This window comes from Halichoeres trimaculatus, unplaced genomic scaffold (genome assembly GCF_033239565.1).
Source record: "Halichoeres trimaculatus isolate MK-OKI-2021-1 unplaced genomic scaffold, fHalTri1.1 fHalTri1_scaffold_13, whole genome shotgun sequence".
NCBI classification, from domain to species: Eukaryota; Metazoa; Chordata; class Actinopteri; order Labriformes; family Labridae; genus Halichoeres; species Halichoeres trimaculatus.
In genome coordinates this window covers 32,868,791-32,890,339 of record NW_027437191.1, presented here as the reverse complement: position 1 = coordinate 32,890,339, position 21,549 = coordinate 32,868,791, and the positions used below count along the sequence as shown (strand labels likewise).

Genomic DNA, 21,549 nt, shown 5'->3' with positions numbered 1-21,549 from the left:
TCCAGGACAAAGTGGACTAAATGGTGGATTCACTTTTTTCTAAATCAAACTAAAGTACAGAACTTGAGGAAATGCATTTAGTTGCGTTAAGTTAGCATGTACAAAATTAGCACTGTCTCATGCCTTGATTCTGGGAAAGAGACAGTGGACCCAGGGAAGGCCAGTCTAGCTCTGAGGAAGATGAGATACTAGGACATGGAGGGCCCCAGTGACTGGGTTTGCCTTGGGCCCCCAAACGACTAAATACGCCCCTGCCAATGTGGAGTTTACAATCTGTTGCTTGAGTGAATTTTTAATTCTTGGCCTTTCCTGTGAATACCAGCTGCACCCCATAATACAATGTTGTACTGTTTTCACTTAATTGCCGTAAAAACAAAGTCCTGTCTGATGTTTACCTAGTATAAGGAGAGTGCTATTTAATCCTGTGTGCCCCATCCTGAGTCATGTAATTATGGCTTCTTACCTTCCAGTACTGAAGTTTTTTTTTATTTTTTAATGTATTGCACATGTAAGAAATGAAACACCAAATGAACCATACATAATGATTTAGTAGTGGGTTTTTCCACCATCAACCTGTTGTTGAATACTGTACAGGTGTCTTCCTGTGTCATTAATCAAATCAAATTTACATCAAACTTTAATTATAGAGCAATTGTCATGCATCAAAAACATAGCACAGAGTGCTGTACATGTTTAAAAGCAGCACTTTAACTAATAGCTTCCTTTTATGTTACTCTTATTTTATTGTTGATTTATTTATTCAATTATTCAATTTATATTTTAGCCCCTTTATTATAAATTTATTTTATTAGCTATGTAGTTTCACATTTTTACTTAATATTTCCAGTAGTTTTTATGTTTTTGTATTATGTTTTTATTCCATATCTCCAGTATTTTCTTAGATGGGGCCCCTCCGCACTGGGGGCATTGGCATCACTGGCCTAGAGCAAGGTGGGCACCCAGGTGGAGGCGTGAGCAGCACCTAGTGCCGATGGCCTCCTGTAAGTGTGTTTCCTAACCTGGCTCCACTATACTCAGCCACAAGTTTCTAAAACCACAGTATTTGTAAATATTTTACGCATTTGCAAGTCTGTTTACACATTTGTGGATCAGCTCATATATTTGTGGATGCACTTACACACACATAAATAAAGTTGCTACAATAATAGCTCCATAGCTTTTAAACATGTAAAGCACTTAGTGTTACGCTAATGTATGAGCAGTAATGGAGTTTTGTGGCCAATTTAACAAAAACAACTGAAATCTGGCCACCTTTGCCTTTAGAACCACGTCAAAATGTTGATAGTTAGAAAGAAAACAAACGTTTTATTAGACTACACACAGCTGTTGTTACACTTTTAGTTATACAGTCCTTTACTGAAAACACCAATGGTCAAGCTCCAAACCAGCTACAGCACACAGTTGGCACCTGGCGAGTCTCCCAAGGCCAGGAACCGACTGAGTTTAAACTCAAAGTCAATCGGCCTTTCACTGGGGGGCCTGTAGCGTCCTCTCATTGTTGAGTTCAGGTACGGGATGAGCTCACAGTTCTCCTCAAACAAAGCCAGTTTCATTTTGTACTTCTGGCGGCTGTATTCTGTGCTCTGGTGGTTGAAAGCTGTAACAGGATGAGGTAAATGAGGCGACATGGTAGCAAGTAAAACTACATTTACATGAAGATAGTTGCAGTGAACTGTCTTATCTTTACCAAGTTTCATTAGTTTAAAATGAGAATTTAGTTTAAATTAAAAACAAAATAAGAGTTGGGTACCTTTTAAATAGAAGGCCACATACTGAAGTGCTGATCTCTGAATACTGAGGAAAGGGTACTTTGGTTTGAGACACCCGACAGCTGTCATGGCTTTGACGACTGCGACTGCAACGCCCTAAAAAACATAAAATCCATTCAGACCTCACACATATACACACACAGAGCGCTCAGATTATGTCTGCACAGAGAATCAGGGATGAGGTGTTTCTGACCTGTTCCAGGTAGCCCAGAGTGGGAAGGGAGGTGAGGGACACAGGCTCACACAGAGGAGGAACTTTATGGGGCAGCTTCTGGTCCCAGTAGGTTTCAGGAGTCCTTGACAATAACACCAGTTTTTATATGTTAGACTAACACACATCATGGCAGACCAATGTCTCACTACAGACATTAGATTTCTAAATACTGTAATAGTACACATTTCAGGAATACAGAAAGATAAAGCTTTGTACCTCAGAAACGTTTCTTGTTTCTGCTTTGTCTCAAAAATGTAGATCCGTTCCCTGTATTCCACAGAATACTCCATCTTACCCCTGACCAGGGCTTCATACCTGCACAAAAACCAGTATAGACTCTTTAAATCAAGGACAGACTACATTAACCTTTATACAGATTGATCCCATAAAGATGAACTTATACCTTTGCTTTCCATCCAGATAAGTGACCGGGCAGAAGCCCTTCATCTCGACTTGCTGTGGGAACTTCCCCTTCAGCTGAGTCTCTGTCAGCCTCCGAGGCAGCAGGTGGGGCTGTGGGAGAGTTAGTGGGCCCACGAACTGATCCGGACTGGCCAGGAACAGCTGTGGAGAGAGCACACAATATAACTTAATGTCATTATTTATTTTATTTTATTTTATTTTATGATTTTATTGTATTTTAATTTATGCTATTTTTCATTTTATTTTATGTTATTTTATTTTATTATTTTTTATTATTCTATTTTATTTTATTTTTCTTTTTTTATTTTATTTATTTCTAAGATTGTCTGTTTGATTTAAATTCACCTCATTTCTACAAATATGGGAAAATTAATGTAAAAAAAAAAATCAAATATTTATTTTATATTTCTAATCTCCCCCTCTTTTGTTTCCTTTTGTTATTTTTTAGAAAAACTGTCCATCGCTCATCACCGGAATCTACATATTTGTTAACCTGTATAAACAAAATTGTAAATATCAAACAAAAAAAAACATAAAATCAGTGTTAAAAGAGACATGAATACATACTTGGAATGTATGTAATATCAATGCTCAATAAAAAGATACATGAAATAATGTAACCTGTTGCACAAAATTAGTAAACTGAAACTCAGAACAGCCAATACATTTATTCAGGCACTTTACTCCAGGAGGGGATTAGGGCCACTGGAAAAATCAATCAACAACAACAAAAAAAAGTCCAATTTTTCTTTTTTTTTACCATTTTTTGTGGGAAAAATTCAGGAGTCAGAATTCTGACTATAACCTCAGAAGTCTGACTTTTTTTCTCAAAAAAAAAGGAAAAGTTTTTTTAATACTGTTTTTTTCAGTGACTCTAATCCTCTTCCGAAATTGACCCACTGTGTTTAGGTCTCTTAAAACTCGGATCCACTGACCTGTAAATGGTGTTGGCCACACATCTTGTAAAAGCGTTCTTTGCACTGAGCAGTGTAAGTTAAGGCTGTGGTTTCTGAGCAGTCCACTAGGTGTCCATGTTGAGCCAGGCAGACTGGACAGTAGTGACTAAACTCTCCAAGTCTATCCAGCAGCTCCTGGGGGGTGATGCCAAGTCTGTCGATGCAGGCTGCTTGGCCTGTAAAGCACAAAATAAGAGGATTAGAGCTCATATTGATTAAAGAAGTAGGAAGGATCCAAATGTATGGAAGCCCATGTCTGCAAGTTAAAAAAGCATTTAAAAATTCATAAGTATGAGACAAAAAGGCACAAGTATCAGATAAAAAAATAAACATATAATATTAGATAAAAATTCATAATTATGAGTTAAAAGTCAAAATTATGAGATTAAAAAAAAAAGAAAAATCATATAAAAAGTAAAAATTATGAGATAAAGACTTAATTGTAAGATTTAAAAAACAACAACAAAGTATTAGATAAAAATCAAAATTACAAGCTAAAAGTCATAATTATGAGAATAAAAAAACATTAAAAAATGAATAAAAAGTTAAAAATATTGAGGTAAAGATCATAATTATGACATTCAAAAAAATATTAGATAAAAAGTCAAAATTATGAGACACAAGTGATATTTTTTGGATTAAAAATATAAATTATGAGATAAAAAATATGAATTATGGGATAAAAATAGAAATTATGGGACAGATGTCACAATTCTGAGTTTAAAAAATAATCAATGTTAAAAGATTGAAAAGTCATTATGAGATAAAAATCATAAGTATGAGAATCAAAAATCATTATAAGGAAATAATCAAAACTATGAAATTCAAAAGTAATTTTAAATAGATAAAAAGTCAAAATTGTGAGTCATTATTTTGACTTTTTATCTCTTTATTTAGGCTTTAATACATCATATTTCATTTTCAACTGGCAGAATTGGGCTTCCATACATTTGGGATGCATTGTAAATATTAAACAAACCCTCTGATGTTAAAGTTTCACTGTACTGTGTGTGATATTCTGGATAAGCCTTGAGGATTTACCGCTGTGCACCCGCTCGAGGAAGTCATGGGTGCATCTCATGCTGAGGCTGATCTCCTTTAAGATGCTGTTCCAAATCCACCACTGGCTCTTTGCTCCATCCAGCAGGATCCAGTTCTGGGTTTGTTGCTGGAAGTGTCGCCTCACGTGCTCCATCTCCTGCTTGTAACAGGAGTTACGGATGTGGAGAATCTCAGCGCTGTCGTGCATCAAATAAGGCCTGCAAAGGAAAAATAAGAAGTTTAAAGCTTTTAAACAACTATTCAAGCCATGGTTTCAGTATTTATAGCTGCTTTTGACGTGTGTTTCCTGACTTGTTAGGCTTCATCTTGTCCGAAAGGCCTCTTTTTCGCACCTCCATGGCGTCAAGCTCCAGCTCCACGACTATCATGGGGATGATTCTCTTGGTCCTCATCAGCTCTGCCTGCTTTAGAGTCTTTGGGAAGTCATCTAACACAAACCTGACAGAAAAAAGAAAGAAGAAACCATCCTCACAACAGGAATACAGACAAACTCAGGCCCATCATTTTGGGACTTAAATAAGTAGCTCCTCCTCTACCCTCTGGTGATGCAGACTGAGCTCATGAGCGCCACCTCTAGGCACTGAATGGCAAGTTCATCTGTAACAGCAAGTCCCTGGGACAGATGTTTTTTCATCTGGACAGCCAGGTTAGTGTTCGCCTGCTCGTTGAGAACCATGCGCATCACTCCGCCAATGGACAGCCGAGCCAAGCCGTATTTCTTAACGAACATTTCTGCCACTGGAGAGATGAGCACAGGAAGAGAAACAGAGATCATAATTTAAAGAGGTGAGAGCTTTTCAGAAAGCGTGGAAGATGTTTTCCATCTTACCAGAGGTTTTGCCAGATTTTGGTGGTCCAAGGATCGCTATTTTGAAAGGAAGGGATGAAATCGGCTTTGGCTGCTTGAGGTACTTCAAAGGATTCAGCATGAATAGATTGCGGTTCTCCTTAGTCCCGAAAAAGTAGATAAACTGGTGGAATATAACTGGATATGTCGTCTTAAGTGGCCACTGCAGAGGCTGTATCAAGTCTGGATCTTTAAATTGCTGCAGAGAGGGCAGATTAACAGGTTGAGTAATACGTAACAAAAGATTTTGAATAGAGAGGACTACAGATTAAAATAAAAGACAAGGGCAATCTTTAAGCCTTAGTTTGACCCCCTAAACGTGCCAAAAAAACATTACACACTTTGGATTTGATATAATATAAGTCAATATAATACAAAATTGCCACCCAACAAACCAAAATTTGCTCTCTAGCGCTACCTAGGCACACTAAAATGGCTTTCAATGGCAGTAGGAATGTGCTAGAGAGATCAATCTAATGTCAAAATCTTAGTCTCACTGAGACGCACAAACTAAATCCAGACACCCCCGACCTATCTCAAACAGGAAGCCAGCAATTTGCCTTTCAAAGTAAAATCTGGCCGAATTTGTGGCCAGAAACAAAAGTGATCTACTCCTTGGTCGTAAATGGTATCGACTTGAAATTTGCTCAGATGACAGAGTGGACCCTGCTTTTGAAAAGCTATGCGGGAATTTGTTGTCTCTCAAACAGTTTTTGAATAGCAAACCCTCAAAGTTGGCGAACCTCAAAGAAGCCGTTTCAGCTCCCCCTATTAGAATGAATGGGAGAGGAGGGTCCAGCTCCACACAAGCTGCAGCAGTTAGGCGTCTACATAAAAAAGTAACAGTGATACAGCTTTAAAGATGACACGGATGGATTCCTGATCAAATTTACTATAGAAATATCTTATTTTTAGAGAGTTTTGGTCAAAATTGTGGCATCTATGAAGAGATGTTTCAAAACTTCAGTGAATTTCACTCCTGAGGGCAGCAGTTGGTGATGATGTCACAGACTGAGAGTTCCGTGCAGCTGGTCATGTGACTCACTGAAGGCGGGAAAATGAAAAGGTGTTATAAAAAGACAGTTATCAATTTAATTCTTCCGACCTTGACGGGGTCCGTGAGGCCGAAGGCGCTGTAGAGCTTGTAGGAGGAGAGCAGAAGCTTTTCTGCCAAGCTGTGTGAGATGGGTTGACATTTCTGAAAGAGTGACTCCCTGTTGGTCTGCAGAGGTAGGATTTTCTGGAGCAGCTGGTGCTGCATGATCCGGATTTTGCAAGATGCACCGACAGACATTTTGGGTATGTTTCGCTCACTCAGTAGCTCCTGATGACAGAAACACAAACAAAAACACAACAGGGTAAAAAAGTGAAGTTGTTTATGGAGCTGATATAATTCTCAGAGTGAGTTTTGTGTTTTGTATTTTTGTACCGTCACAGTTGCGAGGCTGTTTTCATCTGCTACAAATCTCTCTTCTATCTCTATCTCCATTCTCTCAGATGCTGCCTCCTCAGTCTCAAAGGTATCCAGGTCTTCGTCATCCTCCTCTGGAGGAAATTCCTCCTCCAGCATTGCCTCTATGTCATCCTCCGTGTTACCCACAGCTTCGTCCTCCTCTTCCTCCTCATTGCTGTCATGCCCAGACTGCTGAGTTGATAGAAAGATGTTGAGCAGGGGTTAAGGTGGGAGGTTAAGCAGTGTAGTGTCAAGCTCTCTTACCTTTGTTTTCTCCTCTTTGAGCTCAGCTCTCCTGCGAGCAATCTTTTCAGCCTGCACCACACGGAAACAGAAATGTTAATTATTTACTAGGGCTGTCATTTTAACGCGTTAATTAGATTCATTAATTACTCCGCAAATTAACGTGTTATAAAAATTAACGCAGATTAATCTGGACCCCAAACCCGTGGGGCGTTCAAAGACGCACTTATTTTCAAATATCTGGCATTCACAAACCGCTTGTCCTACTTGGAAAAAGTGGTGTTCTCGTCAGATTTTCAAATTTCTGACGGTCCCTGAAAGTATCACATGTGACGTCACCAACATGGTTTAAACCGCGGGGGGAGAGTGATGTATGTGAGACTGTCGTCCACATCTGGTTTATTCACACGTCCTTTTTGAAAATCTACAGAAAATCAACCGTTTGCTTTAGCTCAATTCTGTAAAAAACAGATAATTCTACACTTTTTACTGCATCAAACAAGCCCTGAATGATCGATATTTGTTCTGTATTTAAATCTAAAGAACTCTTTGAAAATTTGCTTCCATCTTCCTGGTGTCATGTTTCAGCTTGGGGCTGCTCTGCACCAATCAGCAACAGTTTGTGTGTTCAGAGCATGTTAAACTGAGAATACTTCACTTTTCTTTGATCCAAGACTTGAATTAAGTGTTTCGTACATAGTTCCTCACAGTTTTTAGCCTTTAGCCCTGGTTCTCCTGACCTCATAGAAGTATAGAAGTTCATATTGCAGTGAAAATTGAGTCCACATCGAGTGAAAATGTGACAGAAGCAAAAAAAAAATCAAATCAGCTTATCTTAGGTGCAGGACTGTGTAGATTTTGTAAAGATAGAAACATAAAACTTTTTTAATATGTTCCTTATGCCTCAGGGTACCTAAAAATGTGTTGTATATATTCCCACCTTATTTTTAAATGTCTTTTAATGTAATTTTAATGTCCTGGAATTCAAATTCTTTATTTTGAGACATTAAGCAGATATGCGATTAAAATGTGATTAATTAGATTAATTAATTACAAATCCTGTAATTAATTAGATTAATTTTTTTAACCGCCTGATAGCACTATTATTTACGCTCGCACATAATCTGTAGTTGATGTCGAGAAAATAAAACTCACAAACATTTCCTCTCACTTACTCGATTCTTTGCACGCAGTTCACGGAGGAGGTTTAGTTGTGCTTCATACCGGCTGCGGCGAACGCCCCATTTCTCCAGGAAGGTCGGCAGCAAACGCTTTTGGACGTCTGAGGCATTGACCTCTAAGGTTACCACAACGTCAGGGAAGAGCTGCCTCTCCTGCATATACTCCACTTCCTCAGGATTGTGAGGGAAGCCCTCTAAAATAAAACCTGTGGACCTGAAAGGAGTGTTAGGAAACAGCATGAGAGCAGAAGTACAGAAAAAAAAACACAGCAAAGAGGCCAAAATAATCACAATCACTAAGTGAACGCTTTCAAGAGGTTTGAGAAGAAGCTGAAGACATTACAGTTAGTTAGTGCAACAACAGTGCTACAAGTTATTTGGCTGAAGTTGCTGCCATTAAGTGCAGGATTTTTTTTGATAATGTAGAATAATCAAGCCAACAAACCACAATTAATTGCTGCAACGATATACTTTAACCTTCAACAGCATTCAGTAATAAGTGCTGAAAATTCACTAAGAGCTGAGTCTTAGACCTTCTGACTCCTTCTCCCCCTGAGGACAAAGAGGAGAAGGCTCAGATTAAGGTCTAAGTGTTCCCTGAACAGATGAATCTTCAGACATCTCTTAAAGTAGAAAGGGACTCTGTGGATTGTATAGAGTTAGGTAATTCATTCACCATTTGGGAACAACAGAGGAGAAGAGTCTGGCTAGAGATTTGGAGCCGCACTGGGCTGGGAGCACCAGGCATATAGTGACATAAGCTGTCAAAACTCAGGCCCCGTTTACACAACAACTTTTCATCTAAAAACGCGGTGAAAAAAATCTGCGTTAACACTGAAATGCTGAGGGACTGAAAACACTGCAGTAAGCATGCCAAGCCTATAGTTTGCGCTACAACTGTCTTGACCAGAAGCAGCTTTTGGTAGATCTTCACTGAAGTAGAGTTGGGTCGATCATCTGGTGTATTGGTGAATACTAAGTTCAAAAGTGGAGCAACAGATGCTCATTTTGTTAAAGACAGTTACAACAGATTGAGCAGCACAAGCACAACATGGTAGTCCATGATGATCGTAACAACGTACAGGTACTGTTGTCCTGTTGTATGTGCTCACGCAAAGGCAGCGTTTCAGAAAAATCCCACTCACTCTGGAGGCCGTTTTTGAAAGTTTGCGTTTAAGATCGGCTGAAACGCCGTTCCGTGTGGTAGCGAGGCTGAAACACAACAAAACTTTTGCGTTTCATCCTAAAATTGTTGTCGTGTAAACGGCCCCTCAGACTCAAGAATTATGCCAGCCTAATCACAGGCAGGATGTGATTCCTGGACTTCTTTGCAAGATGGACAACAACTTGGAGAAGTTGTCAGCTCAGCTCGTCCGTAATGGACCATCAAATTAGGACATTTAGTACGCCACAGAGATGACCTAAAGATGCTGGGAGGAGGATTTGTTTTAATGTGACTGTAGCGCCTCCTTGTGGCCCTGAGTCTCACGCACACTTGCAATGAGGTAAGGTATTTATCAGTACAGTTACGTAGCGATGTTGTTTGAAATGTGTCAACAAGTGAACGTTGTAGAAGTCACTTATGTGTAGTGCTATCGGCAGTCCAGTGCTACGACGTATCTGTAGGCTAACGTGACAACTAGCTAACTGCCAGGTAGTACAGTAGTTTAGTAGCTGACAATATGTAGTGCTATCGGCAGCCTAGTTCTGTGAGACATGTCTGTAATGTTTAACGTTAGTGAATCCTGGTTATGTCCTGCCAGTCATCTACCAATCAGAGCTAACGTAACCTCACTCTTCATTTTATTGATAGACTCTCAAGTTTGAACAGACCACTGCAGAATAACTGCTGACTGTGGGTTGGAATGAACATTAGCACAAACAGTTTAGCCCTTTTAGCCTTTAGCTTGTGCTCTATCTCTCTCCTGTTTATCTTTCTTCTGCTCTTCTGTCCTTTTTCTGTCTGACAGTTAGGCTCTAGTGTCCACCATCATGACAAAATTAATCAACGTGGTGTTTCCATGGAGACCTTGCTGTGCCATAAATCAGTCCAGTGTTCCTTGACCCATGTAATGTGCAATGACCAGTAAAACCATACCCTACTAAAATGATGTGACTTCCAACTGCGTGTGTGTTTAATTACATGTACGGCTCCTGTTTCCAGAACTGCTCGATAACGTTTTCCAGGATCTGTGGATCCAGAGGCTCTCCATCAGACAGGTAAGCTCTGATGATTGCTTCCTCGTGACTAAGGGTGTCTTCCTGCCATACACAAACAAGAGGAAGTTTACAATAATACAACTCAAAAATATAAAAATCATTGAAAAAAAAGTTTTTCTGGGCTTACCTCCACATCGTTTGTGCTAGCAGGTATATCTTCCTCCTCCTCCTCCTCTCCCTTCGCCTCCTTAATCAGAGCCTCCAGATCGTCAGGGGACTGCTCTGAAGATGGCACCTCATCAGCGCGTGGCACTCTCTTCTTTGTCTTGGCGATGATGAGCGTTTGAAGTAACTCCCTGAACTGGATATGGAAGATACCCAGCTGCTTGGCCAGCCAGTCACCGTGCGTGGTCTTTCCTGACCCTCGGGCGCCAAGCAGAAAGATCCTTAAGGCAGGGGGCTTGTTATAAAAGAACAAAAAACCTGGTTAGACATTTAAATTTTGCTGACAGTGACTTTTTCTTTCTCTTTTCCTAACTGCCTGTACCTTGAGAGGCTCACTCTGCGAAAGAAACTCTGCAGGGCTTTCGAGGAAGGTGTCCCTCGCTTCTGGATCAGAGAAGTAGAAAGTTTTCTCACGGTACTTAGCTGCAGTTTCATCCGAACAGGGAAACAGGACGTTTTGGTTTTTCAGGGCCACAGGGCAGAAATGCTGGGAGTCTCCAAGTACTCTTGTTGCCGACGTAAGTCCCTGATTAATAATAGAAAAATCGGTTTATCATCATCATTTATTATCAAGATTTCACATCATGAATAGGGTCAAAAGTAAAGCCTTAAAGGTAGAGTCTGCAGGATTTTCCTAAAAAATTGAATATCTCCTTTTATAGGAATAATTCTGCTTAATCGTCTCCTCTAGGCCTCTATACACATGTGTCAGTGTCAGCGTCTGCCTCAAACTCTCTCCTCTGCCTGGATCTTGGTGTTTTGGTTGTTTCAAGACGTTTCTGGGCATAGATTAGTGGGGTTACCTCAGCCAATCACAGAGCACCCAGAAGCTAATCAGAGCGGCTACGATAGCAGACGTAGCACGGAGGAAGAAAAAGTGAAAAGACAAGTAAAATGAAATGGCACTTGGAGAGCAGCATGGGAAGAAAAGCGCTGTGAGTTAGCTTTCTGCTAATCAGGTATGCGTCAAATACCCTAAATTAGCTTGTGCTAACATGCCAAGTCAGGTGCATGTCTCTCAAGTCTCTCCCACAATTTTTACAGATTTATTAAGTTTTAGTTTTTTTAATTAATTGCACATTTTTAAAATTACATTTTTTTGCAATTTTTTCAAATTTCATATTTTTGGAATTTAACTTTTTTTTCACCTCATTTTTATTTTTTTTTTTCTTGAAATTTTTGCATTTTTTTAAAAATTACTATTTTTTTATATTTTTTATTTTTGCAATAAAAAAATTAAAAAACTCCAATTTTTTGTTATTTACTATCACATTACATATAAACCTACACAAATTCAAAAAAAGTTTTTGTTTAGATAATGATTTTTACACACATCATTTTTTTCATTGTGAAGATAAAGTAGATTTGGTGGCTCCTGAATGGTTTTAATCCAGGTGAGCTGAGGTGAAATGGCTCCTATGAAAGTCTAGGTTGCAGACCCCTGAACACTAGCCCGGTGAGTGTGTTCACGTAGTCATGCTCGGAGGCTGTGGGTGTGTGCTGCTGCTGGCCCTGAGCCAAGGAGGAGGAGCCCAGTTTGGATGTTGTGTTTACAAACAAGTAACGAAAACTCCTGCAGACCCTACCTTTAAAGTTACAAAAAATATTTTTTTTACTGACTTCGTCCTCCTCTTCTTCGTAGTTGTCATCACTGCCTTCCTCAATTCTCTCCAGCTCTGCAAAGGCATTCAGATCCTCTGCCTCTTCTTCCAGATCCAGCTCGGACAGCTCCCACGCCTCATACTGAAAGGGCTCTAGAAAGCACAAAAAAAAAAACTGGGATTCAGAGTTCTTCCTTACTTAAACATGGCGACTGGTTTCTTTATTTTGCAGTATTTTAAAGTGGTGTTAATGTTAGACACTCACTCTCCATTTGTAGGATCATCTCTTGGAGCAGCTCCTCTGGGCTTTTGTCCTCGATCTCCAGCACTGAGTAGTCCATAGTTAAAACCGGCTTCATTTGTTGCCACGTAGTCTCAAACTGTTTGAGCTGAAGTTTGTAGTCGTTCATTTCAGGGCCGTCTGGAAAACCAGAGTGGTCCTGTTGTGTTGCAGCTTCAGCAACATAAGGAAATAAAATGCTTTCTTTTAAAGATGACGTTAAAGTAGGAATACGCATACATGGTTTGATACATTTTCATAAAGTCTCGCCCCCTTTTTCACTCATGTTTGGAAGCACAGGGATGTTTGTTTCTGAAAGATTTTTTACAAGGACGCTGTTCAAACCCTCTACAGGCCATTTTTAAAGAAACAAAGATCAACTGTACCGTCTGTCTCTTCAGCGACTGTCTCAAGGTTTGTTTTGGATTCTTCAGTTTTGGCATCAACACCCGATTCCTGCTCCTTCTGGGCTCTAAAACAAAAAAATAGAATATAATCGAAGATAAGAAAGTGTATCAAAATGTATTCCTGAACTAAAAAACCCCACAACTTTAACAGAATTATTGCAAATAACACTCACATGACGTTGGTCTGCCTCCTCCTTACTGCGTCGTCCAAACTGTCCTTGTTCTTCTCGTATAACCTCTTCAGGACTGATCGACACATGTCACAGCAGTGAGATTAGGAACAGACGTGATTTCTAAAAAGCAGTTTGTTGTGTTTTTTAATAAAATATTTGTGTGTCTCATACTCTGACTGCCATCGCTGCTGCTGAGACAGAACAAAGTGTCGGGCAGGAGCTCAGCTTGCTCCAAGACGTTCAGTTGTGAAAAATTTTTTGGAGAGTTGTCCAGCACCCAGCCCGTCCGGACGTCTGTGCTGGCGTCTGCCTCTTGGATCTGTAACACCAACATAATGTTCAAAAAGGGACGTAACAGGAGGTACACTGCAAAAAATTGGTTCTTATCAAGTGTTTTTGTCTTATTTTACGTAAAAATTATCTTATTATACTGGATATGAGCTACATCCACCTGATCAGTGCAGAAAAATGTCTTGTTTCAAGTGAATTAAAGACAAAAATGAGGTCCAAATTGCTTGTTAGGCATAAAAAAAATCTGCTAATAGAAGAAAATAATTGCTCAAAACTAGAATAACTTCTTAATACAAGAAAATTTTCTCTTGTTCCATTGGCAGATTTTTATAATTGTTACAGCAATTCAGACCTCATTTTTGTCTTTAAATAACTTGAAATCAGACATTTTTCTGGACTGGTCAGGTGAATGTGGCTCATATTAAGTCTAAGAAGACATTTTCTACTGAAAATAAGACAAAAACACTTGATATGATTTTATTTTTTTGCAGTGTATAAGGTGACACTCCAAACCAAATGGTTGCCAAGAGGCTATGTAGAGGAGAGGACGTTGTGAAGAACGGGTTTGGGATGAAATGATGAATTGAGAGACAGTTAAAAGTAAAATATGAATGTTTAAAGATTTAAATCACTGGAGATACAAGAATAAATCGTGACACCCTATTAAAACAGCAGATGACTGTTTTCCCTTAAAAAATATAAATCCTAAATTAAGAGCACAAGCAAACTTGAGATTATGAATTTGAGGAAATTTAAGCTTTTTTTGTGTTATGCATTACGTTATTTTAATGTGATATTTGTTTTAAAAAAATCCTTTTTGATTTTTTTTTAATTCAAGATATATATAAAAAATAAATTCGCTTGTAGTTTTAAGACAAGGACAAACTTTGTGCACAGTTAACCTTACTTCAGAATAAAAAAAGGAATATTCTTCAATTTGTTAAAAAGCAGAGAAAATATATTTTGTAGTTATTATACATTTAAATATATACCTGTCAGTGTGTATGTTTGAGAGTTTTAAATTTTGCATTAATTGCGTGTATTTGTGTTTTGCAGAAACAGTTTAAAAAAATATTTTTAGACATGTTTTGTTTGCAAGCTCATTCTGTTAAAAAATAGTGAGAAAATCGCTTTGTTAACCCAAACTTCAAAAAACTGAAATCTTATCAAGTATTTTTGCTTATTTTTGGTAGAAAATGTCTTTTTTAAGTTGTTGGAAGACAAAATGAGCAATTCAGACCTCATTTTTTTCTTTAAATCTCTTGAAATAAGACATTTTTCTGAACTGATAAGTTGAGGGTGGCTTGTATTAAAAATTATAAGACAATTTTTACTTTAAATAAGACAAAAACACTTTATAAGATTCCAGTTTTTTTTCAGTGTAATACTGGAAACTAAATTGTGAGTTTACTGTATCATTACAACCCAGACAGGTTTTGTTTCTTGCTTTTATGTTTCGTTTTCACATTTATCCAAAATGCTGCACAGTATCATCACAAAAACAAAGCACAAAGAGCAAAAAAGACAGATGCAAAAGTGAACTTAAGGTGTGGTCAGCATAAAGTAGCACATTTTCCACCAACTCATTCAAACCTGTGCTGGTAAATTACTCATGAAACCTCCTCCCACGCACTCAGCGAAAGTGACGAAACTAATAATTATCCATAAAGGGGGAAAGACACATGCTGGTTATCCTGAAGAGGAGTGAATGCTGAATACCTCTTTAATACAGTTCTCTATCACTTCAGCTAACAGGCCAGTGGAGTCTGTGCTCATCAGTTTTGCTTCTTCTAGCGCAGCGGCTACCATGGCTTTGACTTCAGGATGATCCTCTGTCACTACAAGAAGCAGAGAGCATTTACAGTTCTTATCCTGGTGTTTGTTTAGGCAAGAGAAACATTAAAAAGTCAAGAGGACATTTGAACATCTTACCCTCAACAGGAGTGGACTCATCTGATGAAATAAATATCACAACAATTCAGAGTGTTAAAGATAATGCACAGGAACATTAAAGAGTAAATCAAACTTTTGATAGTGAACAATGATCTCCAACTTACCAGACTTCTGTCCGTCCTGCTGCATCTTCTTCTGGACTTTCTCCATAGCGACCTTTGTCGTCTCCTCTTTGATTTTCTCAAGCCGCTCCTGCTCCACCTTTTCCAAAGCCGTCTGCGTGAGCTCCTCCACATCGAGCACCCGAGCGTTGTAATGCTGAGCTAAAAGTTTACACAGAGTGCTCTTTCCTGCCTGTGGAGGTCCGATGATGGCGACTCTACACGGAGGGCTGGGCATTGGAGGGAGCAGATACCGTCTGGGGTTTGCGATAAACTTCTGGTAGGCGTCCTGAGATGACAGGATGTACATTTTGTCCCGGAAGCTGCAGAGAAGTTAAAGTGAGTTAAGGTTTTATAGTTTCCATGTTGTTCTAACCCAGGGGTCTGCAACCTGTGGCTCTTTGACTCCTTTGAAAATAATTTTTAGTTTTCTTACAGAGGGTATTGATGATTAAAGAGCGATCTGGAAGAAAATACAGATTTTCATTCTGTGTGGGATGAAAAATTAATGCTTCAAAATTAGTATACATGTTTAATGTGGCAAGATAATTAGCAAACAACAGACAATGACGAATGAGCGGTGGAATCAATATATGGTATCAAATTCAGGATTTTTTTCAAAAACACAACATTTTTGCAAATTCAATAAATTTCAATTATCTTAATTTTTTTGCAAAATTTTGAAACTTCTTTTTTTTTTGCATTTTTTTAACATTATAATTTCATTTAGAAATATTAACATTTTATTCTATTTATTTTTAATTTTTGCAAATGTTTAAAATTATTTTTTTTCTTTGAAGTTTCAATTAAAAAAAATATATACATTTTTTTTCTTTTTGAAAAAAAAATCAGATTTTCCAAATTTCCCCCAAAAATCTTAATTTTCCAATTTTTGACATTAATTTTTATTTTACACTTTAATTTTATTTAGAAATGTTGAATTCATTTTATTTTTATTTGCAAATTTTTAATTTTTGGATTTATCTTTGAAATTTCAATTAAAGAAAAATTAACAAATTTTTCTTTTAAGTTTTAGAATTTTTGCAAAATTTATAGTTAACTTTTTTAAAATTTGCAAATTTTTAAAAATTACATAGTTTAATTTCCTTTTTTTAATGTTTTTTTTTTAAGTATTTAACTATCACATCAAATATAGAATTGCATAAATTTAAAAAAACTTCTTGTTTAGATTATTATTCACTAGATCTTAACCATGTGCAGATTTTTACACACTTTATTTTCTTGTGAAGATAAAGTAGATCTTGTGGCTCCTGAATGACTTTAATCCAGGAGAGCTGAGGGAAAGCAGCTCCTATTAAAGTAAAGGTTGCAGACCCCTGTGTAAGACGTAGTCTATGACCTTTAAACAACCACTCACCCTACGCAGAATTCAGGCCTGCCGGGGATGCTTTTGCCTTCTTTTAGAGCGACAGGACAAGTTCTACCCCAGCGGCTCCTTCTCCATCTGAAACCAGGAACCGAGACTCCGGATGAAGACACAAGTCTCAGCAGTTCCTCCTGGACAAGAGACAGAAAAGATGGTTAACTGCTTGTTTATATCTTTTTGAAACACTGGTTCAAAACCAGATCTTTCACAGCCGACCGTTTCAACGTGCTCCGGCAATTCTTCTTCATCAGCCGGGTGTAGGAGGAGCGGGACGGGGACCGGCTTTAGGGCCATGGATCCAAGACGAGACATCAAACACTAGAGACAACACATCCTATTAAATAAAAACATTTAATAGTAAACAGTGTTGTCTTTTTTATCATTAATCTAATGTGTTTTTACCAAATGGAGCTCTGCTGGTGCCATGTTTCCATCCAGCTCCAAAAGGTAGATGGGGTTATGGTTTTTCATGTACTCCTGAAAAAAAAAGATAAAATAAACTTATAACAACTGACAAACCAGTCCATCCTCAGTATGGAGTTCATTTATCACAACAAAACAACTTTAAAGTTATCCATTAGATCTTAAGAAAACCAAAAGCATCAGAAAAAAAACTTAGCATCAGCTTTCAGTAAGTTACCTCCAGTGGTCTGAGCATTGTATCCTGGTACATCTTGAAGCGAGGAAAAGCATTTTCAGGCAAATTCTCTGGTCTCCACACCACCTGGTCAGAAACGGTCTTCAGGAGTTCCTCCTCTCCATCCTACAGGTCAAAAAATAAAAGAAAAATAATACTTTTATTCAACAAATGAAAAGTATATCATCTTCTATAACATTAGTGAAAAAAGGTGGTCATCATCACACCATACCTGCTCCTCTTCCTCCTCTTCTTCCTCATCGTTATTCTCCGTCTTCTTGCTAAAGCTCTCCTCGCGCTTCCACTGATCCCTGGTAAACAGCTGTCCGGACTCTGGATGCTGCTTCAGACCTGACAGTCGATCAGCAAGGTCATCATCTGGACACTGATGGAAGATAAAGAGTTAAATTCATAAACGAAAAAGCTTCAGAGATATCAACTGTTGTCAGAAATGATACAAATAACTCATAAAATCAGCAGAGGTCACCTTGATATTGATGATGAAGTCAGGTGATAGCTTGAGGTTTCTGATCAGCTCGATCTGCTCAGGAATCTTCAAACTCTCCTCTGACATAAACGGCAAGCAGCTCAGGACGTATCCTGTGTCAGACCACATGTGTTGTTAACATGTTTTCAAATGACAAGATCTGCATACACAGTTACTGTAATTAACCCCTTAGTGCCTTCATTAATTTACAATCAAGAAAAAAGATTTTTTTGTAAGTTTTAAAATTCTTACAGATGCTAAATTGAGTGGAAATAGTACATTTAAATATAGCACATACAACAGTTATAAATAAGTAAAAGCTATGGTGTACAATTTGGAATCTTTGTACATCTTGATAACACTGTTTATAGTGCTGTTATGGCCCTATGGTCCAATCTACACAATATAAAGACCAAAAAGAACGAAAAAAAAATCCATTCAGTATATCTGCTGCAAAGCTGCATACTAGTTGACCAATCCGTCTCCTTTGCTTCGCACCGTCATGCCCATGGTCCCACCTCGTCCTTCCCCACTACCCCTCTCACGTCAGCTAGCTGCTCAGCTACCGAAGCGTCATGGAGCCAGAGAAGACTGAAACCAGGAAGCTGGTTTAAAATCTTTAGTCTTTGTTTCTAAGCACTGACTCACATGTGACATGCACTTTTGAGGAAAATATGGCTCCATATAAAGTCTGTGAACATCATCATCATCATTCAACTTTTTCCACACAGTCTGGTGTTAAAAAATCAAACCAGAAAAAAAACAAACATATCCAAAAATCATCCCAAAAATTGTAGAAGAAATCATAAATGACAGGGTGCAACACAAATTTGCAACAACATTAAAAAAAAAACATAATAAAAATAAAAATAAAAATCAGCAACAACAGGCATCTAGGGGTTAAGTTGATTTACCATAGTGGTCTACATCTGGTGAGTTCAGCCTGGCAAGAATCATCTGGAGGACCAAGTCCTCTGGTACAGTTTTACCCTCACATAGGATTTTCAAGACCTGAAAAGAAAAATGAAAACACTTTGCTGAGAAGAAACCAGTTAAAGTTTATGTCCCATGAGACTGAAAATGACACTTACCTCTGTACCTTCCTCTGTTTTATTATTGATGTGTGTGTTGAGCAGATCTGTATCTAATACACAAAATAAACTCATTAGAGTCAATTAGATTATTCTAAGGGAAGAGGTGAAAAAATGCATGTGTGGTATTTACCGTCAATTAAGATACACTTCCAAGACTCTGCGAGCTTTTTGGCCAAGGTGGATTTGCCAGTTCCCTGCAAAATTATTGTCAAACTCTACATTAGTGAAACCCAATTTTTTTTAAATACAACCAATCAACTCATATTTCTGCTCATTTTCTTCACAGTTTGGTCTTTATAACATCTATAGTAAGAACAGCAGAAAATGTTGGTAACACAGTTGATGAACTGTTAATGCGCCCCATGTACAGACAATCATTCTGATGAAATATTGATGAGGAGGAGCTGAATCATGACACACTTTCTTCAAGGCTCCCACCAAAAAGGATGGGACCACAGCTGATTTTGGTCATGTGACTTTGGAGCATCATTCATCAAATTCAATATCAAATTCAAGTATTCTTTCAAAGTTTTACATTTTTCCATTTTTATTTATTTTAATATTTAAGAAATGTTATTATTATTATAATTGTTATTTTGAAATTTTGCAAGTTTTTAAATTAAGCTAATTTCTTAGAATTTTTCCAAATTTTATAAACTTCTTTACATTTTTGGATTGCCTTTTATTTCTTTATTTTTTTTTTAAACGTTGCAATTTTTTCTAATTATATGAATATTTAAAGTTTTCAAATTTTGGAATTTTTAAAACAATTTACTTTTAATTTATGTAAAATAATTCATCACATGTACAATTTTATAAATTCAGAAAACTTATCAATTGGATAATTTTTCACCAGATTTTAACAATATAGACAATCATTCTGATGAAATATTGATGAAGAGGAGCTGAAACATGGCACACTTTCTTCAAGATTCCCACCAAAAAAGGATGTGACCTCAGCTCACTTGGGTCATGTGACTTTGAAGCAAACCATTGCTGATTTATAGGGTTTTTTCACACACAAAGTGAACTAATTTTTTTTTTCTTTTTTTTTTTAGATAATTTTTAAAACAGCTTTTTCATATTTTAGTTATTATTTTGAACAAAGATGTATTCTAGTGTTAGTTTTGAAGAGCCAACTTGACATCTGAGAAATCAGACAGCACAAAAACTGCAAATTCCAACATAAAATTACTACTTTTATCTATGAAAATGAAATATCATGCAAATGACCCACTGTTAAATTGGTCATTGCTGAAATTGATATTTAGTAAAAATGAAAAGTGTACCCCATGGACTTGAAATGTAGCCCTGATCATAGAATCACTTGCTATTTTTTTCACTTATTGTTAACTTAGAGCACATTTTACTTGTTTTATTGCTTATTTTATTTTATTTCATTTTCTACTCAATCTGTTTGTACTGTAAGTTGAGCTGGTAACACCAAATTTCTCCCCTCGGGGATTAATAAAGTTTTTCTGATTCTGGTTTTGATACTGTGTATACACAGTGAGAAAAATACCGGTTTTCCAATTATAATGAAGCAGGTTGGCTTTGCAAGAAGACTCTTCCTCTCAGCTTCATCCTCCATCAGGTTGTCCAATAGACGGTCTGCAACAACAGAGAGAGACCTTCATATATAAAATATATAAACCACAACTTCCTCCTGACGTATTAGACGACGTAAACAAAAAGTTAACTCAGTCACAAATTCACTCACCGAAGCTTTTAGACATTTTTATCCTTTCCTTTAGCCTTCTCAAACTTTTAGCATTGTTTGTTTGCTAGCATGTACTTTACGTTACCCGAGCTGAGCCAAACGTCGTTGTGGTGACCATGGCAACCAACAAATGAAACAAGACGTCAGCCTAGTTTTATACGTTTTTGGCGGTTTACTGTAATCAGGCTCGCTGCTTTTTACTCTTACTTAATATGTTTAGTGAAAAGTTTGTGTTTTTCTTTCAAAAATGATCAGGGTGAGACGTTTTTAGAACAGTAGGAAACACACGGCAAAGTTAGATCTATTCAGAATCGCGCTTTGGCTTGTTTGACTCTACGAGCCACCGTATCAGTTGACACAGGCTCACCGGACGCTACATGACAGTCACATGACTACAACAAATTCATGTTGCAGTCTGCGATGCTAGTTGCAATGGGTGTGAAATGTTAAAGACGTATTTAAAATGTTTAATTAATTTTTTTGTTTGTATCGGAATGAGGAAATGCGCATGATCAGCTCTGGTACTAGTTTGAAACTGACGAAGCTAACAAGCTAAATCTATGGTGAGTAACATCAAGCCAGGAGCAGAAGATGCACACACTTCCAGTTTATAGCATCAGGGTACACTTTGTATCATTTTTATGTTTTGTGTTTTAAGCTGTGAGGTTGCTGTGTTACAGATTCTTCATACTTATTGCAGCTCACCTGTTTCCTGCTTCGGATTGTGACTGTTTGGAGAGGAACATAACAAGGATAAACATGCCTCAAGCAGCAGCTCTCATCAGTGGGATCCAGAGGATGGTTCTTTATGAAACCAGAGCCGTAAGTCTACCTGTAACTGTGGGATATTTCTGTTAATAGTTT

General features: G+C 37.7%; 2 protein-coding genes across 2 annotated transcripts in view; one reads left to right on the top strand and one right to left on the bottom strand.

Annotated features, from left to right (window-relative positions):
• Positions 1-608: 608 nt before the first annotated feature.
• Positions 609-20,795, bottom strand: ak9 (adenylate kinase 9). Its single transcript, XM_074685176.1, has 36 exons — positions 20,686-20,795; positions 20,488-20,576; positions 19,096-19,159; positions 18,963-19,015; positions 18,786-18,882; positions 17,872-17,984; positions 17,617-17,769; positions 17,388-17,510; positions 17,150-17,224; positions 16,964-17,065; positions 16,739-16,878; positions 15,364-15,683; positions 15,239-15,259; positions 15,026-15,144; positions 13,187-13,334; positions 13,016-13,088; positions 12,822-12,907; positions 12,421-12,609; positions 12,175-12,308; positions 10,877-11,080; positions 10,523-10,789; positions 10,313-10,431; positions 8,164-8,383; positions 7,010-7,060; positions 6,722-6,934; positions 6,398-6,616; positions 5,275-5,491; positions 4,982-5,183; positions 4,737-4,883; positions 4,425-4,642; positions 3,363-3,559; positions 2,408-2,568; positions 2,221-2,319; positions 1,984-2,086; positions 1,772-1,886; positions 609-1,618 (listed from the first exon to the last, which is right to left on the bottom strand). The coding sequence occupies exons 1-36, from the start codon at positions 20,699-20,701 to the stop codon at positions 1,410-1,412; spliced, it is 5,076 nt and encodes a 1,691-aa protein (XP_074541277.1). The 5' UTR covers positions 20,702-20,795; the 3' UTR covers positions 609-1,409.
• A 267-nt stretch (positions 20,796-21,062) lies between these two features.
• fig4a (FIG4 phosphoinositide 5-phosphatase a) overlaps positions 21,063-21,549 on the top strand; it is a 99,224-nt gene continuing 98,737 nt past the window's right edge. Inside the window, exons 1-2 of the mRNA XM_074685175.1 lie at positions 21,063-21,248; positions 21,386-21,507. Of these exons, the coding sequence (XP_074541276.1) occupies positions 21,445-21,507 (63 nt within the window). The 5' untranslated portion in view covers positions 21,063-21,248; positions 21,386-21,444. The remainder of the gene's footprint in view (positions 21,249-21,385; positions 21,508-21,549) is intronic.